The 14985-nt window shown below is 38.2% G+C and overlaps 1 protein-coding gene across 2 annotated transcripts; it reads left to right on the forward strand.

Moving 5' to 3' along the window:
- The first annotated feature begins 3797 nt into the window (after positions 1 to 3797).
- Positions 3798 to 14633, forward strand: LOC129800842 (collagen alpha-1(III) chain). Of its 2 annotated transcripts, XM_055845525.1 has the most exons (12): positions 3798 to 3996; positions 4473 to 4554; positions 8169 to 8272; positions 8337 to 8440; positions 8528 to 9970; positions 10033 to 11940; positions 11999 to 12375; positions 12691 to 12890; positions 12958 to 13080; positions 13145 to 13218; positions 13295 to 13543; positions 13613 to 14633. In XM_055845525.1, the coding sequence occupies exons 2-12, from the start codon at positions 4480 to 4482 to the stop codon at positions 13990 to 13992; spliced, it is 5037 nt and encodes a 1678-aa protein (XP_055701500.1). In that variant the 5' UTR covers positions 3798 to 3996; positions 4473 to 4479; the 3' UTR covers positions 13993 to 14633. The 2 variants fall into 2 exon arrangements, with proteins under 2 accessions (XP_055701500.1, XP_055701499.1); XM_055845524.1 differs by having other exon boundaries at positions 13295 to 14633.
- Positions 14634 to 14985: the final 352 nt, after the last annotated feature.

Raw genomic sequence — 14985 nt, forward strand, 5'->3', positions numbered from 1 at the left:
AATAGCCTAGGCCAATTTTGAATATTCAAAATATGCAAAAACATGTAATATAAATGCAAAACCAAGCCAGAGCTTTAGGGAAAACTGGGGCACCACCAAACACGGGGTAGCACCAAACACTAATTTTTATTTCTAAACTATTTGAACTATCACGACCATTTCTTCAGTGAACAAGCATCCCTATATTGCCTAAAAATTTGTATTAGTCTTGTCCTCTGAAGTCGAATATCCTATTAAAAAATTGCAGTGTTTGGTGTTACCCCGTGTTTGGTGGTGCCCCAGTTTCCCCTATTCATATCACAAAATTTTTAGTTTTTTTTTTAACAGTAAATCAAATTATTTATTTGCATATTACTTGGAAAATTAGCATATTAGACGCAATGGATGTAACATGTAAAAAAACTACAAAAAATTGCAATTAGGTGAACTTGGGAGATACTGCATGCAAATATGATCAGCTATCAATCACAAATGTGACTATTGTATTCATCTTTTGTGGCATGTGAAGGTTTACCTAGTTGATCCGATCGAAAAATTCATATATTTCATCTTAGAACTAAATTTATACCTTAACTAATTGGCCCTGTTAGACAATATGTCATTACTAGGATTGGTGCTGCTGAAAGATGGAGATCACCATCAATTCTTCGCGCCTATTGTAACTGTTGCAGAAAATATTATTTGCATTAATTTTCTTCCCACATTCAATATTCATTCAGCATCATCAACTATAAACCGACTAAAAACTGCATTTTTTGCCAAAATATTACTAAATAATGTACTTCGATGGTAATGATTTTATGCTTCAGTACACTCGTATATAAATAAGCAACTTTACAAATTGATTAAGAAGTAATGTCTTGTAACTAATTATACAGGTTCAAGTTAAGATAAATGTTTCAAAATTCTATCAATTTTCCCTTCTCCCACTTATATACTTTATCATCTCTCTCTCTCATATTACGTCTCATTCATGCCCTTTATCAGAAACAAGAATGTATAACAAATATTATGACTTCTTTCCATTTATAAAGCATTTATGTAATAATGATAATTGATTTTAATTGAAATCAATTATTTGATAATGAAAATTACAAGCACAAAAGCATCAAAATAATTTGAGCGTGTGACAAAATTGTTAAAAAGGGTTTCATTTGAAAAACATATTACATAGTATTATGTTTCTTGGTATACCATGCGTTCGAGTTCTCTAAATTTACAATACATGCACCAGCTTATGCCCTTCTCATAACGTCATGAAAATAGAAAAAGAAGATGTTTATAAGAGGGTCATTGATGGTTAAAAAAAAATCCGCAAAAGAATTGGAAAATGAATTTAATAAAGTGTTATTTGGCATAAAAAAGATAGCAAAGTTTGATAAGAAATCACGGAAGTTTTCCGTAAAGTTTTCAATTTATCTTCGGTGTAATCGAGAGTTCATAGCCGATTTCAAACAACTAGTTTTCTTTAAAACCCACCTAAAATCGAATAGATGTCGTACAGTCAAATTTGTAATAAAAATTTACTATAAGTTCGTAATCGCTTTAAATTTTTATGACCTATTAAACGCGTTCCAAATTGATTAAAGACTTTTCTAATGAATAATGGAATCCAAATTTGCCCAAATCAAATAGAAGAAAAAAATTACAAAGAAAATTTCATGAAATCAAAATTCATATCCTTTGCATTCTCAAATGTTTTGCATAAGTCTATCTCACTCATTCACCCTCTTCTTCTTCTATTGAACATCACAACAAATTCAATTTAGTTCAGACTAATTTTAAATACGAAAGAGTAGGATAGACACGCGCAAAACGTTTGAGAAAGAAAGGGATGTGAATTTTGATTTCATGAAATTATTCTGATCTAAAAGGCGTTCCGGATCCATTAGACTCCATGGACGCAGAAATTCAAGCAGAATGCAATTTTTTCTCAAACTTCATCTATTCGACATATCTTATAGACAAGAAAATTTAATTAAATCTAAATTCACAATTCGCAACCCTTTCTTTCTCAAATTTTCGTCCATATACAAAAGTACTATTTAATCATTCATGATAACGGTTTTTCAAGGTCATAAAAAAGGTTATAAAAAAAAGCTGTAGAATGTGCATTTATCAACCGAATAGTTTCATATAGACTCATGGGAAAGGTCTTGGAATTCCTGATAAGCCTAAACTGAGTTCAATCGAATAAGAACCAGTTCATTACCAGTTCAAAACCGATAAGTAAGTTTTCTCTGAAAATCCTTAGCTACTTTGAGCGATTTTTAAAGTGATTTCTAAATCACTTCAAACCGGTTGTGAACCATTAAACTTCAGAAGAAATTGTCTAGTGGAAAAAGTCTACGAAATCCTCTTCTGACAAGTCTGAACCGGTTTCAATCGGTTATGAACCGGTAATAAGCAGATTATGAACGGATAAGTAATTATTTGTCCGAAAATCAAGTGAAAATGGGGCACAACCAAACACGAAGTAAGTACCAAACAGTATTTTTTTTATTTCTAAACTACTTGGACTATCTCGACCATTTCTTGAGTGGATAAGCATCCCTATAATGCTTATAAGTTTCTATAAGTCTTGTCCTTTAAAGTCGAGATTAAAAAATTGCAGTACTTAATGCTACCCCGTGTTTGGTGGTGCCCCAGTTTCCTCTATTACTCTTTAGCTCCTTTGGACGATCTTTTGAGTGATTTCTAAATCGATTCAAATCGAGTGTGAACCGGTAAACGGTTTTGCATCACTTTTGAGGTATAGCATCTAAGTCACGAGTTCGAGCATTAGAACGTCTTCAAACTAGAGGTTTAGCCTAGTTTCTGAAAGTCTCAAAATCCTAAATAGCGGGCAATTTCGTTGCTTTTAAGAGCCAAATAGGTCATTAATCTTTAATAATCCAATCCTAAGTTAAATTTTTCCAAAAAATCGTGATTGATAAGAAATTACAGAAGTTAAGCCATTTGGCTAAGCCTTAGGTCTAAAGCCCGTATTACGCAAAGCATGGGACGCTTTTTGCACTCCTTTTATCAAATCTTAAAAAAGTTGTCTTAATCTTAAATAGATTTGGTCGAAATTACACGTTGTCCGATATTAACTTTATCGAGTTTACCCCAATCCTTTAGACCTTGGAATTCGATCAATACAAGAAGATTCTTGGACACGGTGTTAGAGTGATTTCCACTCCAGATGGTTCATACTTTTCCTATCTGATCACAAGCATAAATGAAGACTTTGTATCGATAGATTGTTTATATATCTTGGAATTTCCAAAGATTAATGACACTTACATAAATCGGGATGTTGAGGAATTTCTCAATGCATTAAAAAAAGCATTTCAATTACAATTTGTTGCTTTTTCAATTAAAGAAATATAGTGTATTATGTACTTTTCGATTATCTATTCCCAGGAAGAATTTGGCAGTGGAAATTCTTTCTCTATAGAAACGGCTAAAGAGAATAAATTATTAAGAAAAAAAACAGATCAAATCATAAATGAATTATCGGGTGTGTACATTATGTGAATGTCTGTGGGTAATTGACGATGTCGGAATTAAAAGTTGAGAAGTGGGGACTCAACGAACTGAAATGGGTCAGAAGTCGGACATCTCGCGCTAACCAGGCTCACCAGCCAGTATTTGCAACCAACACTAGAAGTACTCGAGTCATTCGCTGGTGAACTGTTCCTTTGAACAGTCGCAGTCTTTTTCCTTAACTATATACACATATATATGTACATATATATATGCTGTATATGTTGAATTTTCTTCAATATTTCTTTCCCTATTCACAATTTGGCAGTTGACTTTTGTTAATAAGATCTTCTAAAGCGCTCTTAAAAATTCCTCCTGGTGTACAAAGTGTTTTTGGAAAAAAATTGTGATCCTGAAAGGATTTATTGGATGAAGTTTGTGAGACAAAAAAAAAGAAATAACTGCATGTGATTAAAATTTGGTGGCTAATCCAGAACTATTTTTTTTATACCATAACGTAAAATTCAGGTAAGGAATAATGATGTAAAAAAAGATATTTTTCTATGAGGAAGTATCGCGAGGAGTTTATTGGACTTTGATATAAACAATTGTTCTCTAAATAAAAAGTGAGTAATTTTCTTTAGTGCCTCAGTGAGTGAAATTTTTTTTTTCTCAAGTGAGAATAATTTTTGAGTTTCCTTTCAACTTTTACCGCAATGAAATATACTTATTGAAGGAATATTTGAATTATATTTTCTATTCTTGTACAATTATTATGCTTAAATGTGTACTTAACATGCGTGAAAAAAAAATGAAATGAAATGATAAGGAGGTGACTAGATAACCCCTTTGTGGCCGCAAATTTTGTGTTGGACGCTTGTGCAAAAATTTAAACAAAATTTCGTTATGTAAAATAAAGCAAATCATTAACTTTTCTCACTATCAGCTGTTTTTTCGTCAATCAACTTCCGTACCAGATTTAAATCTCTGTAAATTCCTTACAGACGCATAATGAAATTCCATTTATTGGTACTTTCTGCTGCGATTGTGTCAACATTTCATCTTGGAAAATGTTTAATTGTTCCGGTAAGAAATTTTCATTTTTCATAAGTTCTGTCTAAGATTTTCTAACCCTTAACTGTGATAATTTCTTTTTTTTAAATATTTAATTACTTTTAGTTCATATTATGTTTTAAATTTATCTTAACTAAATATCTTCACTATCTGAACTAATTTATCTGAATTTATTATCCTTATTTCCGCAATTATTATTATATTTAAAAAAAAAATCCAGCAAAAATCTCATTAAATGTGTTACAATGATTGTTGAAAAAACTTAGATTGAATGCTATACGCGTTCCGAAACTGAGAAGATGCTAAAATATTTAGGAGGTTTTTCAAATTTGACCTACGATGATCTTTAAGTGACCAAGAGCAAATTGTGAAGAGAGAAAAAAATATAGTGACAAGGGAATTAGAACAAAAATTTATGTGTCCTATACATTATTAATGAACTGAATTTGATAACCATATGACAAGTTAATGTGTAAATCCTCATCCATTGAAACAATATTTTGTTTGCATCATTTTCTCATCTCACACTTCTCTATCTTCAAATAAATCATACTTATTTCTGAACATGTAAATGTACATAACTACAAACGATATCTTTTTTAGTCATTTTATACTTCTGTTCATTAAAGATCGTTTGAAGATTTCATATATATTTGAAAAAAAAGAGCAAATGTATACATCAATCGATAGTGAAATTCAGATCAATTTATGTTTTTGTGTTAGCCTCATCGTATAATCTTAACTAAAACTGGTACATAGTAAAATCTGTAAGTAAGTCTAACAATTATAGAAATTGTATCTCTCTCACTTAATTATCAATAATGCTATTATATCGATGAGTCTATTCCCTCCTTTTAATTATCAAAAAAAATCAGTCTTAGACCTCAGTGTCAGGACACATTTTGCTAAGTTTTTTTTGTGTATTAGACAAGGGGGAGACATTATGGGCAAAAGTGGTGTACATCTAAAAAAAGAAAACAGTGTAATTCTTAAAACCCAATTAGATTGAGGCTAATAATCGAGAATATTTAGCCTTTTAAATTTGACAGTAAAGAGTTATCCAAAACTGTCATACACTGACGGCCTAGGAACATCGATTAGTGTTTCCTTACATAAATTTCCTTTGGGGTAAGATGGAGTAATTTGGAATTGGTGGCAGCCAAAATCCCGAAAAGGCCAAAATCCCGAAAGCCAAAATCCCGAATGTTCGAAATCCTGAAAGGGATGAAATTATATGGGGGAAAATGTTTAGAATAATTTTCCAAGACAAAGAAGATTTCCCTTTGCCTCCAGAAAGCGTGGGTGCAATCGTGGAAGTAGCTATGACACTTTTAAAAATTCGGGATTTTGGCTTTCGGGATTTTGGATTTCGGGATTTTGACCGGGACCCTTTGGAATCATATCCACTTTGATATTTTGAGATTGTCTCAGACTCACAGCTTCAGATGGTCAAACAGTAAAAGAAAGCCACAAAGAAGTACAAGACTTTCCTTTAAAATTGTTAGGAAATCTCACTGTTCCAAATTACACATGATTCCAAATTAACGTATTTAATCAAAATAATTATTAGACGAAAAATCAGGCTTAACATGGCATAAAAATATGATTTCTTATTAATATAGTATAACTGAAAACAGTTTGGAATAAACGCGCGGCGAAAATGGGAACAGACGCGGCGAAATTGAGAACAGCCACAGTCAATGTTCTGTCAATGCGTTCTGCGAGTTTGTAAAAAATTGGAGAAAAAAAATAATTCCACTAATTTTCTGAATTCTAATTAATTGTCTTTGACTATTCCCAATCTCGCCGAGTCTGTTGTATATGCCATAGGGAAAGTGGAGCACATTTGAATTGGGACACCTTTGAAATTAGGCTTTTCCATCTATTTTTAAATGAAACTAAGCTTCTTGACAAACATGAGGATTATCCGGGAGACGATTTACCGTAATTATATTCGAAATAATGGTTGAACGTTGAACTGCATTTCCATCACTCCACTAAACCGTCTCTCGGCTTCAGTCTTAAGTATATCTAGGGCATAAGCTTTACTATGATATAATTTAGCTTCATAGACCTATTGTGACGTGAAATTATAATATGATAAGGCTCAGTTCCAGTAGGAGAAAAAACCCAATTTCGAAAGTGCCACAATGATAATTTTCTTACAATTTCAATTTACTATATTGACCGTGTTCCATGACTATTCCAAATTTCGCCGTGTCTGTTCCTATTTTCGCCGCACAATTGTTCTAAACTTGTTTCTTTACTTATCCGCAGAGCCACTCTTTAAAATCTTCAAAACAATATCCTTTTCTATAGTACTTTAATTTCTGAAATAGTTTGAAAGGAATTTGGAAATTCACAAAAAAACCTTTTGCAAAATAATTTTCAAACTAAGAAATTTACAGCGTGATGTTATTTTACAGATCCAAGGATTTCCGATGCAATTAAAAACGAGATCTCAAATCTTATTACTTTATTGACAGAGTCTGTTCAGAACGATATACACAGACAAGCTCTGGGAAAGATTGAAAAAGTGTTTTTTCTTTGTGAAGTGGCTTCAAATCCACTGACCATCACCGGAGAGTTCCCTATCGATATACACAAACTTCTCCGGTATTCAGTTTCCGATATTTCACATATTTTTTTTTACGTATTATTCCCTTATCAGTGTGTCTTTATCTTTAAAAACTGTACAAGTAATTGAAAATTCTAGTGATTTCAATTTTTTTGTAATCATTAGTTTTTATTTTCCTGCCAAATTAATAACTAACCAAAAACATAGAGAATTAGAGGAAATTGAGTCATCACCGAAAACGAGGTAGCAGCGAACACTATGATTTTTTTAAAATTAGATACTAGATTTCAGAGTCATCATAGTCCAAGTAGTTTAGTAATAAAAATCAATGTTCGGTGCTACCCCATGTTCGGTTATGCCCCAGTATCCCCTACAAAATTTTGTATAGAATTTAAATTATTTTCTTTCTCTTTTACTATAAACTTAAAATATAATCTGAGAACAGTTTTAATTTAATAAACTGATGATGAATTGAAAGTGGTGTACAGATTTTTAATCATAATGTTTCCCCTTGATTTTACAAATTATATTTACATATTCCATAGAGACCATTCATTCTAAATGATTTTTTTGGTAAATACAATTTCGATCTTTTCACAGAAATAGTTTGTATGTCTGGCGTTTAATTCATTCTTTTTAACATTTGGCCTATTGGTCACTTCCCTCTCCAAATTCTCACACTATATTACTGATACTTTATCTTCACACTTATGAACCACTTAACTTTCTTCATAAACAAGTGAATTGAGGGAGATGTAAATATAGCAAACCAACGATTGGTTAGTGATCGTTTTTTGTTTGAAAAAAAAAAACGAATAATGGTTCTTAAGATTTCATAATTCCTCACAGAATCTTTTGGAAGAAAAAAAATTATTTCTCTTTTAATGCATATACATTTAAATGTTTATATGCAACACTCAATTTAAACATATAAAACCCTTAAACCCAAATAAATCAGATACCCTGAACTTTTTTACTAACCCATTGTCCGTAATATGTTTTTACAATCCCATAGAACTGATAAAATAAATACACATGCTCTCGCCAGGCCCAGCAAGTTGACCCAAATGCGGTTGTAGGAAGTCCAGAACACATTGCATCCCTTCTCCAAGATGGCTTTAGATTCAGGCGTGATGCTTACGGAAGAGGATAGTAAGTGTCCAATGTAAATACTTTTATGTATTTCGGTATCGATTATGATCAACGATTCTTGCAGCCATCGTGGTCAGACACAGTCTCAATACTTGAATTTTGGTACTGTGCAAAATGAAGGAAAAGCTGAAGCGGAAGCTACTCAGCATGGAACACGAGCATATGTGGGTAAGGTTCACTTAATGTAAACTTGCTAATAAAAGCGAAAATTGTAACAGATGTAATGTAAATCGACTTGGATTTCCCAATATACAGCTGGTTCCAATGGCATGGGACAAGCTCAAAGTCAGTCTGCTGGCGGAGATTGTGGTGATTGTGTGGGTGGAGCGGCTGGAAGTGGATCTTTTGATGGTACTCGTCCTGATCCTATTCTTCATCCTGGCTTAAATGGCAGAACAAGTGGTCTTGTGGATAGCCAAGGCCGCCCAATTATAGATAAGCTTCAGTTACCAGACGGACGTCGTTGGACAGACACAAGACCCGGCGTATCAGACGAAAGACGTGGTCCAGGAACCCAAGGAGTAGGAACCGGAGGAGCACATGCTGGTCAAACAGGATTACCTGCTGGACGATACCAACCTGGTGTAAATGGTTCTCCCGGTGGATACCCTAGTGGTACTGTCGATGGATCTGGTAGACCAACTGGCCAATTTCAGCCTGGATATGGTCCAAATGGGACACCTGGAGGAATTTCTGGTGGATTACCAAGCGGTAGACCAGGTGGAACGCCAGGAGGAGTACCAGGTGGAACACCAGGGGGAGTATCAGGCGGTACAGCAGGAGGAGTATCAGGTGGAGGTGGACCCGGTGGATTTCCAGGAGGAGTACCAGGAGGAGCACCAGGAGGAGGACCAGGTGGATTTCCAGGAGGAGCACCAGGAGGAGGACCCGGTGGATATCCAGGAGGAGCACCAGGAGGAGGACCCGGTGGATTTCCAGGAGGAGCACCAGGAGGAGGACCAGGTGGATTTCCAGGAGGAGCACCAGGAGGAGGACCCGGTGGATATCCAGGAGGAGCACCAGGAGGAGGACCTGGTGGATATCCAGGTGGAGCACCAGGAGGAGGACCAGGTGGACTTCCAGGAGGCGCACCGGGAGGAGGACCTGGTGGATATCCAGGAGGAGGACCTGGTGGGTATCCAGGAGGAGCACCTGGTGGGTATCCAGGAGGAGCACCTGGTGGATTTCCAGGGGGAACTGGTGGAGTTTCTGGGGGCGTAAATGGACGTGGACCATCTGGCGGTAATGGAGCTGATGGCGGTAGGGGTGTACCAAGTCATCTTGATGGAAGCAACGGTAGGCCAGGAATTTCATCCCCTGGAGGACAAGTACCTGGTACTGGAGTTACAGACGGTGGCGAATATCGACCAGGAGGGCCTGGTGCTGGAGTTTCAGGAGGACCAACTGCCGGTACAACAGGGGGACCAGGTTATACACCAGGTGGAAGTTATCCAGGTCCTGGAGGTTCTCCAGGAACTGGATATCAGCCAGGTGTTGGCCCAGGTACTACATATCAACCAGGCCGAAGCCCAGGAGCAGGAGGTGTATATAATGGTGGTCCCGGTACTTTGGGAGGAAATGGTTTATCTGGTCAGACTGGTCAAACTCCTGGTGGCATGGGTCCTGGTGCACAACCTGGAACTTCAGGCCAAGCAGGACAAGCCATTAGACTTCCTCCAAATGGACAGAGTCGCCCAGGTAGTTTAAATACATGTAAATACCTTGCTTTTCTCGTTCTAATGAGAGAAATATTGTTTCAGGAAGCGGTACCAATGGTGCACTTGGTCCATCTGGCGCAATTCCCGGTATTGGATCTGGTGATGTAACATTATGGACACCCACAGGACCAACAGGATCTCCGACTATTCTCTGTCTGACCATCAGTTGTCCAGGAGGTGCAACTCCACAAATATCAGCTCAGTATTTACCGTCGAAGCCTGGTCAATTAGTTAGTGGTGATGGTGTATCTGGTCATGGAGTTGGAGGTGGTCCTGGACAACTTCCAGGTCAATACCCAGGACAATATCCAGGTGGTCAAACCCCTGTTGGTCCAGGAAGTGGAAAAACACCTGGTGGATATGGACCTGGAGGTTCTGGTGCTGTTAGTCCTGGTGGTACAGGAGTTGGGCAATATCCTGGCGTAGGTGGTCCTGGAACATGGGGACAAACTCCATCTGGCGGATACCCAACTGGTGGATCAGCAGGAGGTGTGCCTGGAGCTGGGCAATATCCTGGTCAAGTTACTGGTGATGGAGGATCTGGAACGCCATTGGTTCCCGGAAGCCAAATTGGTGGCCAATACCCAGGACAATATCCCGGTGGACAATTCCCTGGGGGTTCAGGGACCGGAGGTGTTCCTGGAACTGGACAGTATCCTGGTGGTACAGGAGTTGGGGGTCAATATCCAGGAGGTGCTGGTGCTGGAGCTGGTGGGGCTGCTGGTGGTCAATACCCCGGTGGTGCTGGTGCTGGAGGAGTTCCAGGTGGACAATATCCCGGAGGTGCTGGGGGAGTTCCTGGTGGACAATATCCTGGAGGTGCTGGTGTTGGAGGAGTTCCTGGAACTGGACAGTATCCTGGAGGTGCTGGGGGAGTTCCTGGTGGACAATATCCTGGAGGTGCTGGTGTTGGAGGAGTTCCTGGAACTGGACAGTATCCCGGAGGTGCTGGAGGAGTTCCTGGTGGACAATATCCTGGAGGTGCTGGAGGAGTTCCTGGTGGACAATATCCCGGAGGAGCTGGAGGAGTTCCTGGTGGACAATATCCCGGAGGTGCTGGAGGAGTTCCTGGTGGACAATATCCCGGAGGAGCTGGAGGAGTTCCTGGTGGACAATATCCCGGAGGTGCTGGAGGAGTTCCTGGTGGTCAATATCCAGGAGGCGCTGGAACTGGTGGTCAATACCCAGGAGATGCTGGTGCTGGCACTGGTGGAGCTGCTGGTGGACAATATCCCGGAGGTGCTGGAGGAGTTCCTGGCGCACAATATCCCGGAGGCGCTGGAGGAGTTCCTGGAACTGGACAGTATCCCGGAGGTGCTGGTGTTGGAGGAGTTCCTGGTAGTCAATATCCCGGAGGCGCTGGTGCTGGAGGAGTACCCGGAGGACAATATCCCGGAGGCGCTGGTGCTGGAGGAGTACCCGGTGGACAATATCCCGGAGGCGCTGGTGCTGGAGGAGTTCCCGGGGGACAATATCCCGGAGGCGCTGGAGGAGTTCCCGGTGGACAATATCCCGGAGGTGCTGGAGGAGTTCCTGGTGGTCAGTATCCAGGAGGTGCTGGAGCTGGAGGTCAATATCCAGGAGGCGCTGGCACAGGTGGTCAATATCCAGGAGGTGCTGGCACAGGTGGACAATATCCAGGAGGTGCTGGAGGAGTTCCTGGCGGACAATATCCAGGAGGTGCTGGAGGAGTTCCTGGTGGTCAGTATCCAGGAGGCGCTGGCACAGGTGGTCAATATCCAGGAGGCGCTGGCACAGGTGGTCAATATCCAGGAGGTGCTGGTGCTGGTGGACTATATCCAGGAGGTGCTGGCGCTGGTGCTGGAGGAGTTGGTGGTGGTCAATATCCAGGAGGAGTTGGTGGACAATACCCTGGGGGAGTTGGTGGTGTTCAGTATCCAGGAGGCGTTGGTGGTGTTCAATATCCTAGTGGTTACATTCCCGGTGGTGGTAAATGTTTATTGAAGGCATGGACTAGGTATCACTCAGTAATAAACCTTGTTTTTAGGTCTCATACAAAGTGGTCAGTATACTGGCACAGTTACTGGATTTGAAGATGATGATGCCTTTGCACAGGCTGAAACAGCAGTTAAAGAAGGTGAAGCCACAGCCAGTGCTCAAGGAAAGCGAGCAGGCGGCGTAGCACAAACTCAAGTTTCAGGATCGTACAGTTCTGGCGGATCGTTTAGTGCCAATGCACAGACTTCTGATAAAGATCGTGCTGCTCAGGCTCAAGTAACAGGTAATAAGGATGGTGCAATGAGTTCAGCTCAGGGTAGCGGAGGTGCAGCTAAATCACAGTCACAGGTTTCTGTTAATGAGAAAACTGGAGGCACTTCAGCATCATCCCAAAGTGGCGGTGTAAATCACGAAAGTCAATCTGAGGTATTTCCTGCATACGTTTTTTGTCACTTAGTTCACTTTACTTCCTGTGGTTCTGTAGTATAACTTTGGTATCACACAACACTTTCAAACTTTAAAACTTTACAGTCGACTATCGCATATGCATCTTCCTAATAAAATAGACCGCTTTTGCTCTGAGTGACCTACAATGCTATTTAAGTCTATTAACCAATAGTTTGCGGGCCAAGTCCGGCCTTTTGCCACTAAATTAATCAAAGGAAATTATTATAAAAAAATATACTTTTGATCGGTTTTTTGATCGGAATCCTACCACTAATTTGTAATCGTACCAAACAGGTACAAGCGAATGAAAAGGGTGGATTGGCTGACGCTCAAGCTAGTGGGCCAGGTCAGACATCTTCTCAGGCACAAATTGGTTTCCGACCTGATGATGGTGCATCAAGTCAACATACAGTATTCAATGGAGGTGGCCAAGCTTCAGCACAAGCTTCCTCTTACTCAGGACAGAGTCAGTCACAGATTAATGGAAATTTCAAGTAAATATTTGCGTATGAATAGTACACTTTAAACTTCTGTATTCAATGATTTTGTAATCCCCAACAGATACGGTATTTCTTATCATGGAGCTGCCCAAGGTGCTTCCGGGACAAAGGAACAAGTGAATCAATATAGGGAGCAAAATCGCGCAGTTTTCCAAACTATCGATCAATTCCAAAGACCAAATAGGTTTACTAATTCTATGCTTCAATAAAAAATAACAAAAAAAATTGATAATATGTCTTTCTTTCAGGGAATCGCTACCTCTTTCAAATGGAGCCCTAAATACCGCTGATCTTAAGTTAAGAGCATCCCATCAAAGTGTTTGTCAGTATTATATATCTGAACATATTTGCATATGTAGTTTTTTTTTGCATGAATGATTGTTTTTTTTTTTTTGTAGCTTATCAACTACCAAACAATACAGCTGCAGCAGTAGCTGAAGATGAAGTAGATGAATATGAAGATGAAGATGAGTACAGTGATGAGGACTATGAGACAATTCCTGAAGCTAAATCAGCAACATCAGAGCATAAATCATCGAATGGAGGGGCAGATGTTGAGACACCACCCGTTGGAATTCCAACTCCTAAGCCCATTCACACTTTCAGTCAAAATTTTGGTGATCAGAAGCAACAAACTACGGTCGTAGGTACAAATAATTTCCGTCTTATTCAAAAACAAAATGGGCATACACAATACTACCCTTCGTCGACTACAGAAAAAATTCCAGAAGGTTTTAGCGGAAAGATCGATGATCAGCGTGCTGAGAAAGCCAATGGCCATACACCAAAAGTTCTTCCAACGTTAGAACCAAAGAAAATTACCACACGATTTTTACCTTCTAAGCATCATGAGATCAACGCCAAGAACGAAGGCAGTAACAAAAAACCTGATAGCTATGTCACAGTCACAAAATCCGTAACAGGAAGCATAGATGACACCAAAAAGCCACCAGCAGAAACTAAGAATTTCGAATCAACCTACTACACTAAATCATCCACTTGTGGTTACTTTACATTTTCATGCAATATCGTTTACGGATCGAACGGACGAAGCAAAATATGCCGTCCAAAGGCACCTACCAATGGAAAATGCTAATTATAACGATTTTTCTTTATTTCAAAGCCCGCCAAAAATTTATACTGCCTAGCATATTCATTCTAACAGAACAACGAGGGTGTAATAAGACAAGCTTTTTCTAATTGTCGTAATAAAAAAATATTAATACACAAAAAAAATTGAAAAAGTACACTATTTTTTAATCTAAATACCTCACTAAAAGATTAATACTATCTTATTGAGTGACAATAATAAATTAAAGTGTATCACATCAGTGTCGGTGTCGTCGTCTTTTTTTTTATAATGCAGTAACCGCTAAAATAATAGAGTCAAACATAAAATAAATCCCATAATTCTTATTAAAAAAAATCATGTATAAATAACTTGGTTAATTTTTAAAATTCTAATGGAATAGATTTATAGAAAAGTCTAAGATTTAGCAAACATTCATTACATCTCTTTACGTCAGAAAAGTGTAAACGGTTGCAAAATAAAAATAATAAAGAAGCATTAGAATATATCGTGTATAAGTTCAAGTAACTAAATATCTTTTGTAAGTAGGCATCTGTACCAGGCTGACTCTATTACTTTAACGGCCCCTGTATATTTTCATCAAGATTAAAATAAAATAAATATCTTGTATGACAAATTTATTAATTAAAACTTTTTAATACTTGTAATTTTGTTTCTTTTTATTATGAAAAATATGGAATTTTACCCAGGTTTATAAAGACAGGATAACAAATGGTTTCTCGGGGTTACGTGGGTCAAAAAAAAACTGGAAACACAATATTTTCTCTAATTATTTTTAACATGATAAATTTTTATTTTTTTTAAGTTCTTAAGAATATAAAAGTACAACATTTAAACTATATTTTCTGAAATTTTCATTTAAAAATCCTAAAAATTCAGCCGTTGGGACCGGGGGTAGAATGATAGCTTTTCGACACTATCGAATCGATAGCAATTTTCCTCAAGCTTTTAAAGCTCCTAAAATCCTCTAAAGATTTCGTAAAAGAGAGATAGGGTAAG

Source organism: Phlebotomus papatasi, chromosome 2 (genome assembly GCF_024763615.1).
Source record: "Phlebotomus papatasi isolate M1 chromosome 2, Ppap_2.1, whole genome shotgun sequence".
Taxonomy (NCBI): domain Eukaryota; kingdom Metazoa; phylum Arthropoda; class Insecta; order Diptera; family Psychodidae; genus Phlebotomus; species Phlebotomus papatasi.